Genomic DNA, 17,463 nt, shown 5'->3' on the forward strand with positions numbered 1-17,463 from the left:
CGAACGTCTCCCGAACTCTTCGGAGTTGTCACCCCGCAGTCGTCTGCGGTGGCACCAAAGCCCTTTCCTCCGCTTATGGGTCCCGCGCCGGAACGCTGCACAACCGCGGCCGTCACCACCCACCTGCCCGTGGGCTCCCGTCCGACAAGCAGCCCCCGGAGACCCAACCCCAAACCCTGGGCTTTTCCTGAGCTTTATTTCTGTTCTTCCAAGCTGGAGTTACTTTTCGGTACATATCCCTGGTCCTCTTAGTGCCACTGCTGTTATTTAGTAGCGCGATTTGCAGCTGGCGCTGTCTGGCGCAGGGACGTGTTGGGATGAGGGCCGGAAAGGGCCGCCCCCGAGCCCTGACACAGCGCGTCCCCCGAGCGCTGGGCAGTGCGCTCTACACTCCTATTAAAATGGACTTAAATCTACGCGTCATCCATGCCTGCTTTTAGTCGCTCATGGAAGAATTCTTGATAGTTTTGAAGGCGTTAATCCAGGTCACAGAGCGAACTACCATCTCCTGCCTGGAGATGGTTCCCTCAGTCAAGCCTGAGCCCATTGCCAGGAGCAAGGGGGAACTCCCGGCGCTCCCGGATGCGCTCCTTTTCTTCTGTGGCCAGGTCTCGCAGGACACCTCACTGCGTGGTGCCACTACTCAGTGTCACCTCACTACGTGGACTTCAGATCCGCTTTGTGGCACTGGTTCTGTGTGTACAAAGCTGTGTACATGAGTCTCCTCAATAACCTCACATCACTTGTGCCTTTCTCCTCAAGTTATATCAGCAGCAGAGGGCAAAGCAGAGGAGGAACGCCACGGGCTGCTGCTACTCAGCAGGTGTGCATTGGCCCTGCTCAGACTGCAAAACAAGGGCAAAACTGAAAAGAAAAAGCCATAACCTACTCATGTAAGCATGTAACAAGGAAATAATTACAAAAAAGGTAATAAGGAAACAGTGCCTAGTGTTCATATGTCACTCAATATTTGCAGCACTAACGCACAGTGACCCCATGGTGCTACTTAGACCAAAGCCCAGGCGACACGGTCACCTCCATCTTCGGGGTGAACGCACAGGCACTCGAGAAGCGAGCCCACGAGCTGACGCCCGGCTGCCCTGCCATCACCCGCGGGTCATCCACCACCCACCGGGGCCCGGCGTGGGGATCCGGCCCTCCCTGGCAGAGGCAGCGCTCCGGGACCGCGGGGATGGCGAGGCGGCGGCGGGGCCGGGGCGGCGGCGGGCGGGCCCGTGGGAAGGAGGAGGAGGAAGAGGAGAAGGAGGAGGAAGAAGAGGCGGAAGCGGCGGCGGGCGATGGCCGGGGCGCTGCTGCGCGGGGTGCGGCGCTTCCCCTGGCTCTGCAACGTGCTGCTCTACGGGGGGCTGTTCGCGGCGGGGGACGCGGCGCAGCAGCTGCTGCGGGGACAGCCGCCCGACTGGGCGCAGACGCGCCGCGTGGCGCTGGTGGCCCTGGCCTTCCACGGCAACTTCAGCTACGTGTGGCTGCGGGCGCTGGAGCGGGCGCTGCCCGGCCGCCGCCCGCCCGCCGTGCTGGGCAAGGTGCTCTGCGATCAGCTGCTGGGCGCGCCCGTCGCCGTCCTCGCCTTCTACACGGGTGAGTGCCGGGGGCTCCACCGCAGAGCCCCGCGCATCCGCCGGCCACCACCGGCAGCGGCCCCGCACCGCGACCCGCGCCTGGCTCGGAGCGGCATCCAGCGCAAGGGGCCGGGGTGGGTGGGGACCCCCTGCCCGCCCGGCGCGGCTCCCGCACCCCAAAACGCCGCTGCCCGGGCGCTCGGAGCGGGGCCGCGGCCGGGGGGCTCTGCAGACCCCGGCAGGTCCCCCCGAGGATGCCGAACCGCCTGTGGCACTTCAGAGCTTCCCAGGAGATGTGCTGGACCAAAGGAGGCCTGCCCTGAGCTCGGTCGGGCGCGTAGCTTTTAATTAGCAACAAAGAATGCGGAGCACGTTCCACGGATTGCAGCATCCATGTCTTTTTGAATTGCTGTGCTCAGTTCTCAGCATCAGCTGTCTCATGTTCCAAAACACAGCTGTAAATGTCAGCAAATGCCATCGTTCAGCGAGCCAGCTTCTGCTGTGAGAGTCTATAGAAATAAAGCGTGCTACTAATGGCTAATCTCAAAAGCTAACAAGTAACAAGATACTTTAAAGAAGTCTAGTATCTATTTCAGAAATAAACATGAGGGAATAAGAAAATTAATAGGTGAGACTAATGTAATTAAATGCTCTCGTTTAACTTAATGTGTTGACCACTAAGACGGGTCCTCTTTTTGTCTGGGGTTGGGAGATCTGCATTCTATCACTCCAACAGGGAAATTGCTCAATTTGTGATTGAAGAGAAATGAAGCAAGAAAAGAAGTCAAATACCAGATACTTCCTCTCAAAATCTTAACTATGTCTCAACTTAAGCTGAGAATTGCCCAAGGACCAGGAGGATCTGAAGGACCAGAAAAGGGATAGTAAAAGTCCCTGAATTGGGTAGCAGTAAAATAATGTATCTGTTGAGAGATACTGATAACCCCAAGGCATGGGAATTCCTAGAAAGATCCCAGAGTTGGACTAAGGAGCCTCTGCTTATGCTAAATGCTTTATTCTCTCTCTCATGGGTGCAAAAGGTGCTGTTATCCTCTCTGTTCCACCACTACACCACTGGTGTGTGGTATGGCAGAGAAACAGATGCCACAGCACCTGTACACCCAGCAAATCCCAGCTGATCTCGGGTGTCAGTGCTGGGAGTCAAGTCAATAGATGAGGAGATTTGATGTACCACTATTAGGTAGTCAGAATGGTATTTTGGTAACAATATCAGCTTTTTTTTTTCAAAGATATTATAATGTATTTTGAGAAGGGTCTGGGATGTCACTAGAAAATGTGAACATTTCATTTTTTGCAGTTTTCCTGATTGTTGTAAATATTTTACCACTAGGTATGAGCATCCTTCAGAGGAAAGAGGACATCTTTTCAGACTGTAAAAAGAAATTTTGGAATACATATAAGGTGAGGCAAGCAATTTGCTTATCTCACAGCTAAACAACAACAAAAAAGGATAAATATTTCTTCCTCCAACACTCTTTTTTTACTCTTTCTTTCACTCCATTATTTGATTATATGTAGGAAGCTATAAGTACCAGCAGTCATGGGAAGTAAAGGCAGTTTGGCTTAGGCAGTGCTGCCAGATGGGTGACATTGTGCCATTTAAAAAATGAAATGTACAGTGTTTATATACACAACACTTGCACCCAGCTCTGTTTGAATGACAGCCTTACAATACAACATTGATTCAGGGTTTTTTTATCTTTTGTCTTAAGAAATACCCACACACCAGTGTTTAGTCAGTGATACTATTGGCAACACATGTACACCTATTAAAATAATTAATTACAGATAAACCTTCTTTTAGAATAATTTTTAGCCTGTACTTTTCAGTGACAGTCTTCTCACTTTCAGAAACAAGCCCCCTTGTTTTAAGAAGGCTTTGCTGTAAACAGCTGGCTTTGATTTGCATTTCTGCATAGGCAAGACAAAATTATCCATGCTACCTCAGAGCTGAGCAAGCTGAGAATGTTAAACGTTTCTCAGATGCAAGAATGATGGATGGATTAGCAGGGGAAAAAAAGTAACAGGAGAAGATGTGATTGCAATGTGAATTTCTCTTCATATTGTAGAACTATATAGGTAGGATGGAAAAGGATTATTTTTATTCCTATGGAAGATGATTCTAAAAGTAGTGCCCACTATAGCCTATCAAAACATAAGGTTCCTATCAGCCTTATGTTATATGAGTAAATTATCCATTGATTTTTTTAAATATGCCTTATGTGTATGAGTAAGTAGAAGGAGCATTGCAAGTGTGAAATAAATAGTGTTCAGTGGTATTTTTCATTAATGGCTGAAACAAATGTTCACACATTTAAACATTTGTTCACCCATCTGGTAAATGCATTTATTGTGTCTGGTGTCAGATATCTGTAAAGACTTAACTGTGCATAGGGTTTTGTATTTAAAATGAGTTAAAGTAATATGTTTGAAAAACTCAGAGCATTGAGGCTCATGAAGATGATTAGAAGTTTAATATGGCAACCTCTAGGTTAAGCAACTCCATTTGTAATTGAACAGCTTTTATTAACTTTACTCAAATACGTTTCAGTCATCACTGAATGTGGAAAAAATGAATCTTGGTGGTTGAAATCCATAAGAATAACAAATGATTTGTTTTCCTTTCAGACAGGACTGATGTACTGGCCTTTTGTGCAGGTGAGTTCTCAGGGTGACTCTGTGAGCCTTTCCCTGCCACAGAACCCAGTCCTGTGCAGCCACACTGTGTCTGACCCCAGGAGGAGCAGTGCAGTTGTTGGGTGTGTAACAGTGCCTGGAGCACTAACTGAGCTCTCTCTGCTTCCCACACAGCTGTCAAACTTCATTTTGATCCCAGTTCACCTGAGAACAGCTTACACTGGGCTCTGTGGCTTTGTCTGGGCTTCCTTCATTTGCTTTTCCCAACAGAGTGGAGATGGCACAGCAAAGTCAGCATTCATGTGGCTCCAAGGAGAGAAGGTCAATGCAGATGAAGAGCCATCAGACAAATAAGAACTTTAGTTCTGAACACATTCTAAATTGCTAAATTGGGTTTGTGAAAGTCAGTAGATCACACTGCAGCCTCATTGTTGTGTTTAAAATAAGCAGTTATCTCAGCATTTGGTGGTTAGCATAAGCAGTGGAACAGTTTGTCTTTATGCCTGTTTATTTTTCATAAAAGAGGCCAGTTGTATATTGACATTTAATTATTTTCATGCTGTCAGCCCATCTCATCTGGAAACAACTGACAGGGCAATGTAAGCATTTGTACATCATGTCAGACTGCCTCACTGGGGAGAAATATTAACTGTAATTTAATTTTCAAGCAACTTGTAATTGCTAGGAAAAGGAGAATAGAATATTAAATCATCAGTTGTCGGACTTGACAATTGTTATCAATGCAAGATTACTTTGCAGAACAAAATTTAATGGATTCCATATCTAAAACGTGGCATTGAATTTGTTTCATTGAGAGGAAACAAAAGTACTGTGTTTGTAAAGCCCACATTTCTATGGGGCCAACTTGTTTTATTCTACATGAAAATTTATATAGGAAATTAATTATTTAATAGAATACACAAACCTGGACTATATTTGTACATGTTTTACCTTAGCTGTGAAAATAAAGATTACTTTGGTCAGAGCCCTTTGGGGTGGGTGCTGCCCATTGACCTTGGGGTCAGTCAAACAGCTCCTGTATGGTGGAACCCACCCAGGCACTGCAGGGAGCTTTGGTTCTGTGTGCAGCCACTGCTTCCTTTGCTCCTCAAGAGCCATGGGATTCTTGACTCCTCTGCTCTTTTCAGCTGTTTCATCATGCTGAAGATATAATCAAAATTTTGAAGAAAAAGAACATGGGAAGGAAGGTGGCATGAATGGCAGAATCCAGCTATATCAGGAACTTCCATTTTTTCCTCAAATGGCTTTTAAACATTCCTATTCATAGAAGACACTGGGTAATTATACATAGGAGACTGGGAGAAGGTGAAAATTAATTATGGATTTGCTTTGTCAGTTTGAGGATCAGGTCTGGATACGGGTATTTTTTAAATGTGCATATGTATCTCAAAACAGGAACTGTGCAAATTTCTATGATTGCAGTAAGTTGAAATCAGACCAGTAAAGGAGCCCTTGCTATATTAGAATGGGATTTTATGCCTTGAAGTTACTAAATTGTAAACTTGAAAGAGTATCTGATTTAATGGGTCTGATTCTAAAGAGAAGACTCATCCCTCTGTTACAACAATAATAAACCCCTTTGAGGAATGTCTGAATTCCTCAGCCTTGTCTAAATAGTGTACCAAAGCCTGCTTAGGCTATAAATACCCATTCTTTTGGCCAGCAGCTGTACTACTTTATATATTGCTAACAATTATTTGTCACTGTAGGAGCCCAGTGCAGCTTAGCTGAGAAAGGAAAAGGGATTATGCAAGCACTGCCCAATCTATTTCAGGTAAAATCAACTTGTTTAGCATAAAGTGCTCAAGAGTGATGCAAAGTGCCCACATGGCTTTGACCAGAGGACTGCAGCAGTGGGAGGAGGGTAGAAAGCAGGGGGATGCTTCCACAGCCTGTTCTGCTGGCAGGCAGGTGGAGGAGGTGCCTTCCCTCTCAGGATGGATAAGTCACTGCAATTCCATCTTCAGCTGTACAGGCAGATGTGGAAGAGCACACCTGCCTACAGCCTCAAGGTGGAATTAATTTTAATTGACTTTTGACACCTTTGGCATGGACGTCTCCAGCTTGGCTAATTGGTTTAACTCTGTATGTTGAAATGTGCACTGAAGGGCCCATTTCTGTCCCTCTGTGACATGGGGGCTCAGGTGAGTGGCTGCTGTGTCAATAGCTTCCTTGTAGATACTTATATTTGGTGAGTCGAATTCCCCTGCTGGATGTTGCTGCATGAATCATAAAGTGTGAATTGAGCAGTTCTGATGCTGGACATCCCAGGAGGAGTAGAAATGCACGGAGGAATTAACTGAATTTTGTCTATTTAAAAAATGACTGAACAGATGCTTCAGCTATAGCTGTTCAACTGTTCGTGTGTGTGTAAAGTCCTCAGGATAAAGAAGCAATTTCAGTAGTGGTTTTTTTTTTGTTGTTGTTATTTTTGGAATCAGACTGGTATTCTAAAGTCTGTTCTATTTAATAAGAGCTAAAAGTTTCAGGTAAGGTGTGCTAATTAAGTTGGTTTTTTTTTTTTTTACAGATGCTATTTATTTTTATTTCTGCTTGTGCCTTAAGTATTTAATGATTAATAGCATTCACTTGGAGAAGGGAACTGGAAAATAATGTTATTACAAGGAGAGTGAAATGCTGTTGGTTTGCTGTAAGCAGTATGTCATATTTTGCCATAACTTAGAGCAAAAAATCTTTCTTCATGAGTATGGTAGGTGAAACTGAATTTCCAGATGAATCAAGAATTTATAACTCATAATCTGTATAATGCTGATGTCTTTTTTCATTGGGACTAACTAATAAATGAAAGATCCATCTTTTATTTTAAATGGCTTAGAAGCTTATACAAGCTGTGCTTTATTGCTCTTGCTTTTGTGCTACCAGGTTTTTGCTTAGGAATTTGAGCTAAATCCTGTTTTGTCTTTAAGTTTCTCTGGCTGGGGAGTTCAGTATTTCTCTCCATCTTTTATTACTTGAAGTACAGTTCTTTCATGTAATGGAAGCCTGTGGCTCTTATATTTCAGTAGACTTTAGATCCTGCATAATCCTTTCACTTTCTCCATTTCTCTTGTTAAGGCACTTGACAGCTAAGTAACACAAATCCCTTTTCACATCAAAAAAATTTGTGTTTTTTCGCTTTTAATTGTGAGCACTGATTGGGCTGGCAAACATTTCAGACCCACAAAATGCAAAATTATGAAGCTGCGTTGGGACTATTTCTCAGTGTGCATAAATTAATGGACCTTCTAAAGATTTTGTTCTTCTGACAGTTTAGTCTGAGGACTTAATCCCTTAGTTGTTAGAGCCTTCATTATTCCTTGATACCTTTTTGGCTTAGAAGATTAATTTCACAGAATAACAGAATGGTTGAGTTTGGAAAGGACATCTGTATGTCCATCCCAGATAATCTAGTCCAACCCTGTTTGACACATATGTAAACTTTAGTCTGCTTCTTCTAACAACTCAGTAGTTTTCTGGGGGAATAAAAAAAGAAATAAGAAAAAGATGGGCAAGATTTATCCTAATGTCTCTCTGCCACCCTTTCAAAAACAGTCATAAGGGCTTCATGACTATTTCCAGGAATTGCACTGATCTTACTGCCAGCTGAACATGCAGATTTCCACAACCAGCAGGATGAACAGAATTTTACATCACGTAGGTGCTCAGGAAGGAGCAACACACTGCCAGTAGCTATTAGGCCTGCGGTCAGGTGATATTTTTATGTCATGGATCCTCTCTAAGAACAAATGGGATGAGCAGACATTTATATCAGTTCAAGCTCCATGCTATTCTGGATGGCTGTGGAGATGTGGAGTCTGAATTTGATAAAATGAGAATTTCAAAATTTATTTTTCTACTGCAAATCTTTTATGTAAATGAACCTTCTGTGCTTACTAGTATGCTAAATACATCCTTCTTGGAAAATTCACCAGAAGGCCTCTGTCTTTTTCACACCAGAAGCACCCACCCAGTAACACAGCATAAAATAACCAGTTCCTGCTGCAGCGAAGGTGAAGCTGCCTCTAGTCTGTTACCATATCTGATATGTCGAGTTCTCTTTATAGAACAACCTTTGAAATCTATGCAGCTTCAGCCTTCCAATTCTCTGCTGTAAGTGCCAGTGCTTCCTGCTTGTGCTGCTGCCTCTACTGCTAGTGCCAATCCAGTGAGATGTGCAAGAAATACTTGAATTTTACTAAAATAATGAATTTCAAACTGACTGAAATTGTCTATGTTTTTGCAAAGGCTTAATAAATATTAAATGCTGTTCTTTGGCTCTGTCTATCTTTACCTCATATGTGTATAAAAAAAGCCAGATCTTATGTAAAGTTCTTAGGGGATCTTCATGGACCACATGCAGCAAAAAGCTCAATTTGATGTCACAGACCTTAACACAGCAGCAGAGTAAAAACTAAGGAGGGATTATTCACTCCCTTTAGAGTTTTAGTTACATACATTAAGTCATCTGCCATTTCTGAGTAAATTCAGAGCAGAACTCCCATCTTCAAAATCTTATGCTGAAGCCAGTGGACTTTTATTAAAAAGATGTAGAATTCTGATATAAGCATTTCTTTAGATAATTAATATCTTTGCAGAAGGAATGGAAGAATTCAGGTAGGAAAAATATATAAACAACTTTTATAGAGAACAGAGGTTAGATATGGGGTCCTTACTGAAGGACTTAACTCAGTCAAGTTTATGTGGGATACTCTTGGGAATGAAATGGTTCAGAAGATTTGAGGCTGAAGGGAGTAATATATTCCACAACTGGAAGAGAGACACCACCTCCATTCCCTGCTGCAACTTCTTGTATATTTAGAATGAGGAGGAAGCTTTACGGAAAGAGTTCAAGTTGAAAAATTCTGTTTCATAGATTTCAAGGCCAAGAGGGAGAAAAAGGATCACTCAGTCTGAATCCTTGGGTAATGTAAAGCAAAGAGTTCTTCCTGAATCAAACCAGTGGTGTTGACTCGAATGCCATCTTCTAGGAACTTATCCAAACACTTAAGTGACAGAGGGTTCTGTGTCTCAAAGAAATTATTTATGTGTTCTTATGAAATTTTATTACCTACCCACATCAATCTAGCCTTAACATTCTAATAAAATGTTACTCCCTTTCTGACAAGATTTAAAGACTAGGTACAGCAGGCAAAGCCTTCTGTGTGCATGTAGTGGTAAGCAGAGTTTTTGTTTATTCCTTGGATAAGCTGTAATAGCTTTAGCTCTGTCAGCCCTTTGCTATATCATTCTTGAAGCTCATTTGCAGACCCTTTTTTGCTGTGCAACCTCTAATTTGAAATGTAGACAGTAATGCTGTATTAATCCCAGTGACTTTCACATATGCCTGAGATAATATTTTTTCTATCTCTGCCTAATAGTCCTGTTCTAAACCAGCCCAGGACTGTCTGTCCTCTCTTAATGTCCAGGTTGCACTAAGAACTCGCATGCACTTGCTAAGTCCACAATGTCTGAAGTTATTGTAGTCCATTTTAAACAAGAACAAAGAATGCAGATTGCATGTCTGTATGCATATACTTATCAACTTAGATACTATACTTATCCACCCTAATAAACACTGCCTTCCCTTTCTTTGCAGTTCATTAATTTATTGTGGTAGTGCCTAAAAATCTTGCACCTTGTATCCAGATAGAAAAACAGTTTAGTGCAAAGAATATAGCTGAGTGCATCATTCCCTGCTATGCAACTCTAGTAGCAATTACACCTTTTTGTGCTGAAAGAAATCTTGGGCCTGGAAAAGTCTAATGAGGTGTGAAGTAGGGTCAGAAAAGACATCGTCAAGGACAGCTCTGCTGTAGCAGCAGGTACATGAGAGAGCTTCAGGAACTGAAGAATGGGTGGTTTGGTTTGCTGTGTTCAGGGAAAACCAGTCGTGAAGTGGGGCTGTAAAACAACAGGGGAAAAATGACAGCAGGTGAGTGTGTGTAAGTGATGGAACAGGGACACCTATGCTAATGCTCCTCTCTGCCAGAAAACCTTAAAAATGGAATCTTGATAAGTCACCCTTTCCATTTTACACCTTCAAGACTGACAGAATCAGAGAGACAGGAGGGAGCATAGATATGTAGCCTGGCAGGTAGTTCAGTCACCAGAGACACCAGGACAATGGAACTGGGGGGGAATGAGAACTGTTCCCAGTTTCTGTCACTGTGCTTTGTCCAATTACAACAGAACCAAAATGCACAAGCACCCAGATGGCTGTGATAAATACAGGGTTTGGCCCATATGGTCTCAAACCATGCACACAAAGTTCTGCACCACATGAGATCCTTTATCTGTGGAGGAAGTGTCAGCTTCATGCTGAATTGTGTGTCCTTTTACAGGGTGTAACTTGGTGGCAGAGTCATTTAAGTTACAACTCTTTCCTGGAATTAGTATCTTACTGTAGCTAACATGCACTTCGTATGTGCATACTTAAGAACAAACTCTCATTATTCATCTTTGATTTGCCAGGATACCAGTTTTCCTCTCATCCCTCAAATATTTGGGAAAGAAAATACGAGTTTTGATGATTCCTTTTTCCACCTCTAGTTGTTTGTTTTTTCCTATTATATGCTGGCCTGGAGAAATCTACCTCTGAGAGACTGGTGCCCTGTGGTATTCTTGTTTTGCCATTGCTTACACCTCTCCGGGAATTAAAAACCACCTTTCCCTACCTACTAAGGGTGTTCAGCTGCTGCCATTTCATGCATCACATACTTTTACATCTGAAATGTAACAAGACTGTTAATGGCAGCTGATTGGCCATGACATGCCAATGACACCCAAGGATTTTGTATTAGTTCTACATCTAGTTCAGAATGGTCATTAGACAGTAATGAATAACTATGTGTTCATAACTACACCTGATACATCATGGCAATTGCCCATACAGTGTTTTGCTTACTGTTTTGGGGCAGAAATTGGCAAAAAATCCAATGGAACACAGGTACAAATACAGAGAGAAATTAAAATTGTAAAGAAACCCTTTCAGAAGTCAGGGCAGTGACTTTATAGCTTCCAGTTCCAGTGAGGGGAGTAGTGAAATGGCCCACAGAAGTGAACTTGCCTGTTAGGATGCAGGGGTAACAGAGCATGGACACTGCACAGGGACATGCATCAGCATGACACTGGTACAGTCTCTTTGGGTGCCTCACAGCTTCCAGGCAGTTTTCAGTTCTCTCTGGAAGATACCAACTTGAGTAGGTAAAATGGAAGCTTACAGAAAGTCACCTTTACGTTTTGGACTATGTGAAATGAGAAAAGGCTCAGGCCCTGCGAGAGCTGTGCCTGGAGCTGTGTGCTGCTGTGTTTGCAAAATCTACACAGGATGTTTATTACTCCAAATGCCCATATACACGCTGAAATATTACTTGTTGCCTGCTGTGTTTGCAAGTCTAAAATAGCCCAGAACAATTTATCTCAACATCTAAATTTACTGAACTCAAGCATCTGTTTTTCCTTTGTAGCTATGGACACCCATCACTGATGCAAAAGCCACCTGCATAGTGACTCACCTGCACAGCAGTCAGTCCAGTCATACCACTGGACTTGGCTCCAAATGCCAAACATAAGACTCTTACATAGGCAACTTCACTATCCATGGTATTAGTAATGTATCTGACAAATGCTATAGCAGTTTTTCTGTGAAATTTGTACCTTAAAAGGACAGTGAACGTAGAAAGAATTCACTAAGACAAAAGTAAAATGGGAAAGAAAATAGTTTAGTGAAGTATGTTTCTAAAACCTCTGTTTCAGTCAGAACTGCAGCTTTTGAATGCACAGATTGTTTCCATTCTTTCTACCAGACATTTATGCCCTGACTCTTTGCTGTTGCATCTCCCAAATTTGTGCTGTGTATTCTGACCTTCTATACAAAAAAACAGCTGAGATAGATCTAAATAAGTCATGTCTGCCATGGGCCATCTGTGATGTCTGACAGAGGCCAGAGAGCAAGAGACAGGAGAGTGGATTTGCCAGCTGTTCCTGCCCAGCTCTAGCTCCTGGTGGCAGGATTTAGTGAGAAATGGGAACTGAAGCCACCAGGGAAAATTACTGCAAGAGCAAAGTGCACCTCTGTTTCTCTACCAGGCATTATGTTATGAGCAGTGAGAAGAGATCCAAATTTTTGTATTTTCTGCATTAACTGTGCTTTCAGCAGAAGAAAACCAGCCTTCATGAGTAAAGAAATGCACTTATAATTTATATTGCTAGGGCCACTGAAAGACATCATCAGTAGGAGAGGCATTTAATTCCATTGGGCGAATGCAGCAGCAGCAATGCTCCAGAGTCACACTAACAAAAATGCTGGTATTACATTAGCAAATAATCGATACATACTTGTGCCCTACTCTTGCAAAAACCTTTGTGCAAATGACCTCAGAGGGGTGGCATCCACAAAACTGTTCTTATGTGCAGCACTCTGTCGAACTGGACCCTTACCAGATTTTGGGACTTTTAAAATGGGCAGGTGAAAACTTCCTAATTACAATAAATCACCTTTTATATTCTTTGCTTTATGTAAGCAAATTCTTTGCACACGAGTTTCTGGCTAGTGGGTGTTTTTCAGCCATACTAACAAAAGCAGAGCTTTAAATATTCAACTATTTCTAGGATAACTCCCCCATCTCCTAAACAATGCAGTTGGGTTGTAATTACCTAAAAAACTTGAAAGGATGTTTTTAAATTAAATAGTCCCCAGATCCACTAAAAATTGGCCCTTCTCCCTGATCAGCCTGTTTCCCTTAGTCCCACTCTCATCCAGATCCCAGATGGACTCATTCCTCCCACACTTGTGTTCCTCACTTCTACCAGTGAGTCAGTCCAGCCCACCCCAGCAGGCAGCTGCACTGTCACCCAAAATCAGCTGTGCAGAGTCCTGCCACCAGCTTTTCTGCTTGACTCACAGCTCTGTTTGGGCTCTGTCTCTAAAGGCCAAAACCAGCGAGGATGAGGCACTGCACAGCCAACAAGAGCTGTTCCAGCATGTCTGGTGCTCAATTCATGGCATATCTCTGGGGAGCACAGCTGACAGAGAAAAATCAGAGTGCCCTGAAGATGTCCTAAAACTTTCTAGCTCATCTTGTTGCTAATTCCAATTCTCAGGAAGACAAGTAGAGAAATTTTCAGTTACAATTTTAAAAGCAACGTGGAGGTTTTCTCATCTCTGGCATGTGATGCACTCCTCAAACAAAATTGCTTGCAGAATAGCATCAATGTGTGCCAGTCCAATTAGTAAGTGTACCACTGAATCCAGTGGTGGTGTTTTTGAAGCGGCATGATTAAGGACAAGACTTTGCAGACAAAAGTAGGTGACAAACAAGTGAACTTTCCCAGTATTCACCCAGAGTATCCCATGATTCTTTATAAGTGAGGCAAAAGTGTTAGACCCCTGATTTGCTGTGGGGCACTGGACAGCCTGCCTAACTCCTAATTCATTGTCTTTATGTCAGAAGTTATACCACTCACAGTAAAGTGCAATGTGATCTCACTAGGAAAGGTAGGCTCCGACTGTAAAATACTGTTCAGAGATTTCATCCATACAACCTCCCCTACAAAAAAAGAAAAAACATAGTAATAACAGTAATAATCACCGCGCTTGTGCTTCCTGCAAAGTCATTTCCTTTATTCCCAGCAGGCTGCATAAGCAGCAAAGCTTCATGCTGATGAAAAATGAGAGACACAAAATTGCATCACTTGTTTGAGTGCTGTTCTCTGGCTTCTGGCAACGTGCTGCTGGAATAAGTGTCATTCCAGTCAGTGCAGGACTTTTAGGAAAGCCAAAGGCTGCATGCACGGGAGCCTGAGATGTGTTAGACTGCAAAAGCCATGAGCGGCTGAGGATGTTACCATTATTCCCCAGCTACTCAGGTCAGAAATGTGCTCAGCGCTGCACCGGCCACAAGATGGACAGTTCCACCGTGCCCGGGCAGCGAGCGGATTTGCGAACTCTCGCCGGCTCGAGCGGTTTGGCCGCGCAAGGGGAGCTCGGCAGCGCCGGGCGGGGCAGGGCAGGGCCGGGCAGGGCAGGGCCGGCAGAGCCAGAGCAGCGAGCCCGGGCGCGGAGCCCCGCACGGCGCCCCGGGGCGGGCAGTGCCCACCCGAGCGGAGGCCGGGCCGGGCGGGCGGGGCGTGTGTGCAGCATGTGCGAGGTGCGACATCGCTTTGTGTCGCGGCTCGCCCGCCCCAGCCCCGCACTGAGCATGTGCCGGAGCCCCTGCCCGCCCCCCGCCCGCGGGCCCCGCGCCGCGCACCGAGCGCCGAGCCCCGCGCAGCGCCCGCGCCCGCGCCGCTGCATGGGCTGAGCGGAGCCCCGGCCATGGAGCTCCGCCGGTCCATCTCGGCCAGCGCCGAGGCCGAGAGACCCATGCGGCGCTACGGGGCAGTGGAGGAGACGGAGTGGAAGGCGGAGGCGCTGGGCAGAAGTGAGTGGGGGCCGCGGGTGCGGGTCCGGCCGGCCGGCGAGCTCCAGCTGCGGCGGGGCCGGGCGGTCCCGGGTCCTGTTTGGCGGGGCGAGGCCAGCTCGGGCTGCTCGGGAGGAGGGTTTGTGTGACCGTTTTGCCCTCTGAGCTGGTGCTTCGCGAGGGGGCTGTGTCGGGGGCGCACGGCCCGTCTGTGCCGGGCACAGGGCAGCCTGGCCGGGGCGGCTCGGGCGCTCCGCGCTCGCCGGGCGCTCCTGCCTCTCCCTGCGGCGCGGGCGGCGCGCTCCGCAGAGAGAAGCGGTGAGCGGCGGGCCGAGCAAGGGTCACTGGGACGTTTGCTCTCCCCCGTTGTTTAGCAGGTGGGATTTAATACAGAGATTTTCATAAATGCTGGTAGTCTTTAACGTGTTTCACGTTTGGAAAGCACAGATGACGACCACTTTATTCCCTCGTTATCTCAGGGAGAGGGTGCAGCAATACAGCATTTAATTCACACCTTCAGTGGTTGCACTGTATTGATGAGCTCAACAAATGTTCTGTGCTGGGAGAGCTTTTTTGAAATCATAATTTTCCAGGAAGCAGCAATTGACATAACCTGTCCAAAGTGCTGATGGAGAGAGTAGTTAAAAGATACATCACTGCCAATTCACGTTATCCATGGGATCTTGTTGTCTGTAAGATAGCAGCTATTATTCTTCTACTGGCAGAACTGTCTTATTTACAACCTAATAAGCTTGCAAACCCTTTATAATATTCCAGGTAACCACTGAGACAAGAGATCTTGAAAAGCTAGTCACAAAAACCGTACTAGACAGTATCAAGAAAAATATTTTCTAAGTTTCATCAAGTGTTTGGTTTGGCCTCAGGAATAGAAGCTTTGTGTGCTATCTGTTGTGATACCTTCAACTTGGCTGGTACTGGGGTTGCTGATATCCTTGGTTCCCCACCCATCTTTTGATGTGCATGGTGAAGTCTCACCTGGACGCTTTTAAACATGGCATGGCTTTGCAGCACCTTGGTAGCAGATTTTAGCCAGTGCATTTGCTATGTTTACTTTTCAGAGAGTGCTGTGTTCTGGAATGATACTTCACCTCTAGCTTCAGTTTTTCATGACTGTGTTATTGTCTACCATATGCTGATGACAGGGTGTAATTCTGCAACTGATGCTTCAGTTGCAGTGTTGGTTTTGTTGCAGTGCCTGGCACAGATTCAGGACTGAGAAACTCCACACTTTCTAAAATGGAATCGAAGACTGAAATCGCTGTTGACTGAGTTGGTTGAGTCAGACACATGCAATAGTTTTGCAGGTTCTCTGGCACGATACAGACGTGCTTTTCTTGTTCTCATCACAGTGTGTGGTTTTGTTCCAGCTCTCGGGAGCAGAGTGCAGTGCGGCACTTGTAATAATAATAAAAACTGGTATCCTGAGGTGCCAGGAAAGGTTATGTCTTGCAAGTTTTGAACAAAAGGTGGTCTGTTTGGAAGAGAGCAATGTGCAGGCTGAGAGGGAGATCTGATCTGCTCAAAAATATGTGCTCAGCATTGAGCTGCCACCCAAATCACAGCTTGGTACCCAGCACCAGAGTGGGCTGTTGGCAGCACTAGGACTCCACGTCCAGGTGTGCACCCTGGCTCTGCTCTGAGCTGCCCTTCTACACACAACTTTCTGTTTAATGAGAATATTTCTCTGTGTATAACAATTTAGATAGGTATAGGAATTCATCTAGAGACCATGATCTGTTATTTGAAAAGCAAAAAAATTATGATATTATATATTTGAATAATTGATTTCTTTTGTTTGCTCTTAGGCTTCAGCTTTTTTAAATACTGTGGAAAATGCTATTTATAGTAGCTGGTTTAAATGATTCCTGCCTATCTTTCCTATTTAAATACAAACACTGACTTCTGATTACACTTTTGCATCGATTAAAAATAAATAGATCTTACTATTTACTGTAATACTTCCTTACAGTCATCCTAAATTGCATGGCATGATGACAGTAGTCGCCAGACTGTCTGTGAAGGAGCTGAAAAACTGTCATCCCCTTTTTTACTGATGTTAACAATTAGCCTTTGGTATTTCCATATTGTTTGAAATATGAAATGCTCCTTAAGAGGATTAACAAAAGCAGAAGTTTATTATTGCATATGAATTTGCCCTTTTTACTCAGAGGATTTGTTATATTAAATCAGGATGTCTTTGGAGGCAGAACTTGTGTATCTGTACAGCACTGCTCCCTGTCAGTGCCTGGTGATGGAAGGGCAGTCTTATCACAAGGGAATGTGCATCCTGGTTATGTCCATTACAGGCAGAAGGAACATCATGGAAGTCAGGTAGTTTCCCTTCAATTTGGCAAATGGAAAGGGAGCTGTGTGCCAGCTTCTCTGTCCGTGGTACTGAAAGGATTGCTGGGTTTTGGTTGTAAACGAAGATGCGTTCACAGCAATGGAACGTACATCAGGCATATTCCTACCCGACAGTGGCCTCTTTCAGCCAGGTCTTCAGTGGAGTTAAGCTGGTTCAGAGTAGCTGAGGATCTGATGCCCTGGAACCTGACTGTGTCAGGATCCGTGCAAGCGAAATATGAAGCAAATTGCTTAAAGGTGTCTCTTTAACAAGTCCCTGAGGCCTTTCTCTTCACATACAAGAGGGAATTTCCAAGGACTGGAGAACACTAAAAATGGTGTTTTAGTATGTACAGGACAACTCATCTGTTTTCTAGTGCATGCATATAAAAGACAAGCTTAGGAACTGTCAGGCTTGTATAATAATAATGTGGTTACAG

The 17,463-nt window shown here is 44.6% G+C and overlaps 1 protein-coding gene across 3 annotated transcripts in view; it reads left to right on the forward strand.

The window, feature by feature from the left end:
* Positions 1–1,260: 1,260 nt before the first annotated feature.
* Positions 1,261–17,463, forward strand: part of BMERB1 (bMERB domain containing 1) — a 60,904-nt gene continuing 44,701 nt past the window's right edge. The window contains exons 1-4 of one of the 3 annotated variants that reach the window (XM_068206830.1): positions 1,261–1,599; positions 2,932–3,002; positions 4,230–4,259; positions 4,413–8,528. In XM_068206830.1, the coding sequence (XP_068062931.1) occupies positions 1,299–1,599; positions 2,932–3,002; positions 4,230–4,259; positions 4,413–4,592 (582 nt within the window). In that variant the 5' untranslated portion in view covers positions 1,261–1,298 and the 3' untranslated portion in view covers positions 4,593–8,528. Of the gene's footprint in view, positions 1,600–2,931; positions 3,003–4,229; positions 4,260–4,412; positions 8,529–14,404; positions 14,681–17,463 lie in introns of those variants that run through there. The other 2 variants (XM_068206831.1, XM_068206829.1) reach the window with 2 other exon arrangements.

Source organism: Anomalospiza imberbis, chromosome 16 (assembly GCF_031753505.1).
Source record: "Anomalospiza imberbis isolate Cuckoo-Finch-1a 21T00152 chromosome 16, ASM3175350v1, whole genome shotgun sequence".
Lineage (NCBI taxonomy): Eukaryota > Metazoa > Chordata > Aves > Passeriformes > Viduidae > Anomalospiza > Anomalospiza imberbis.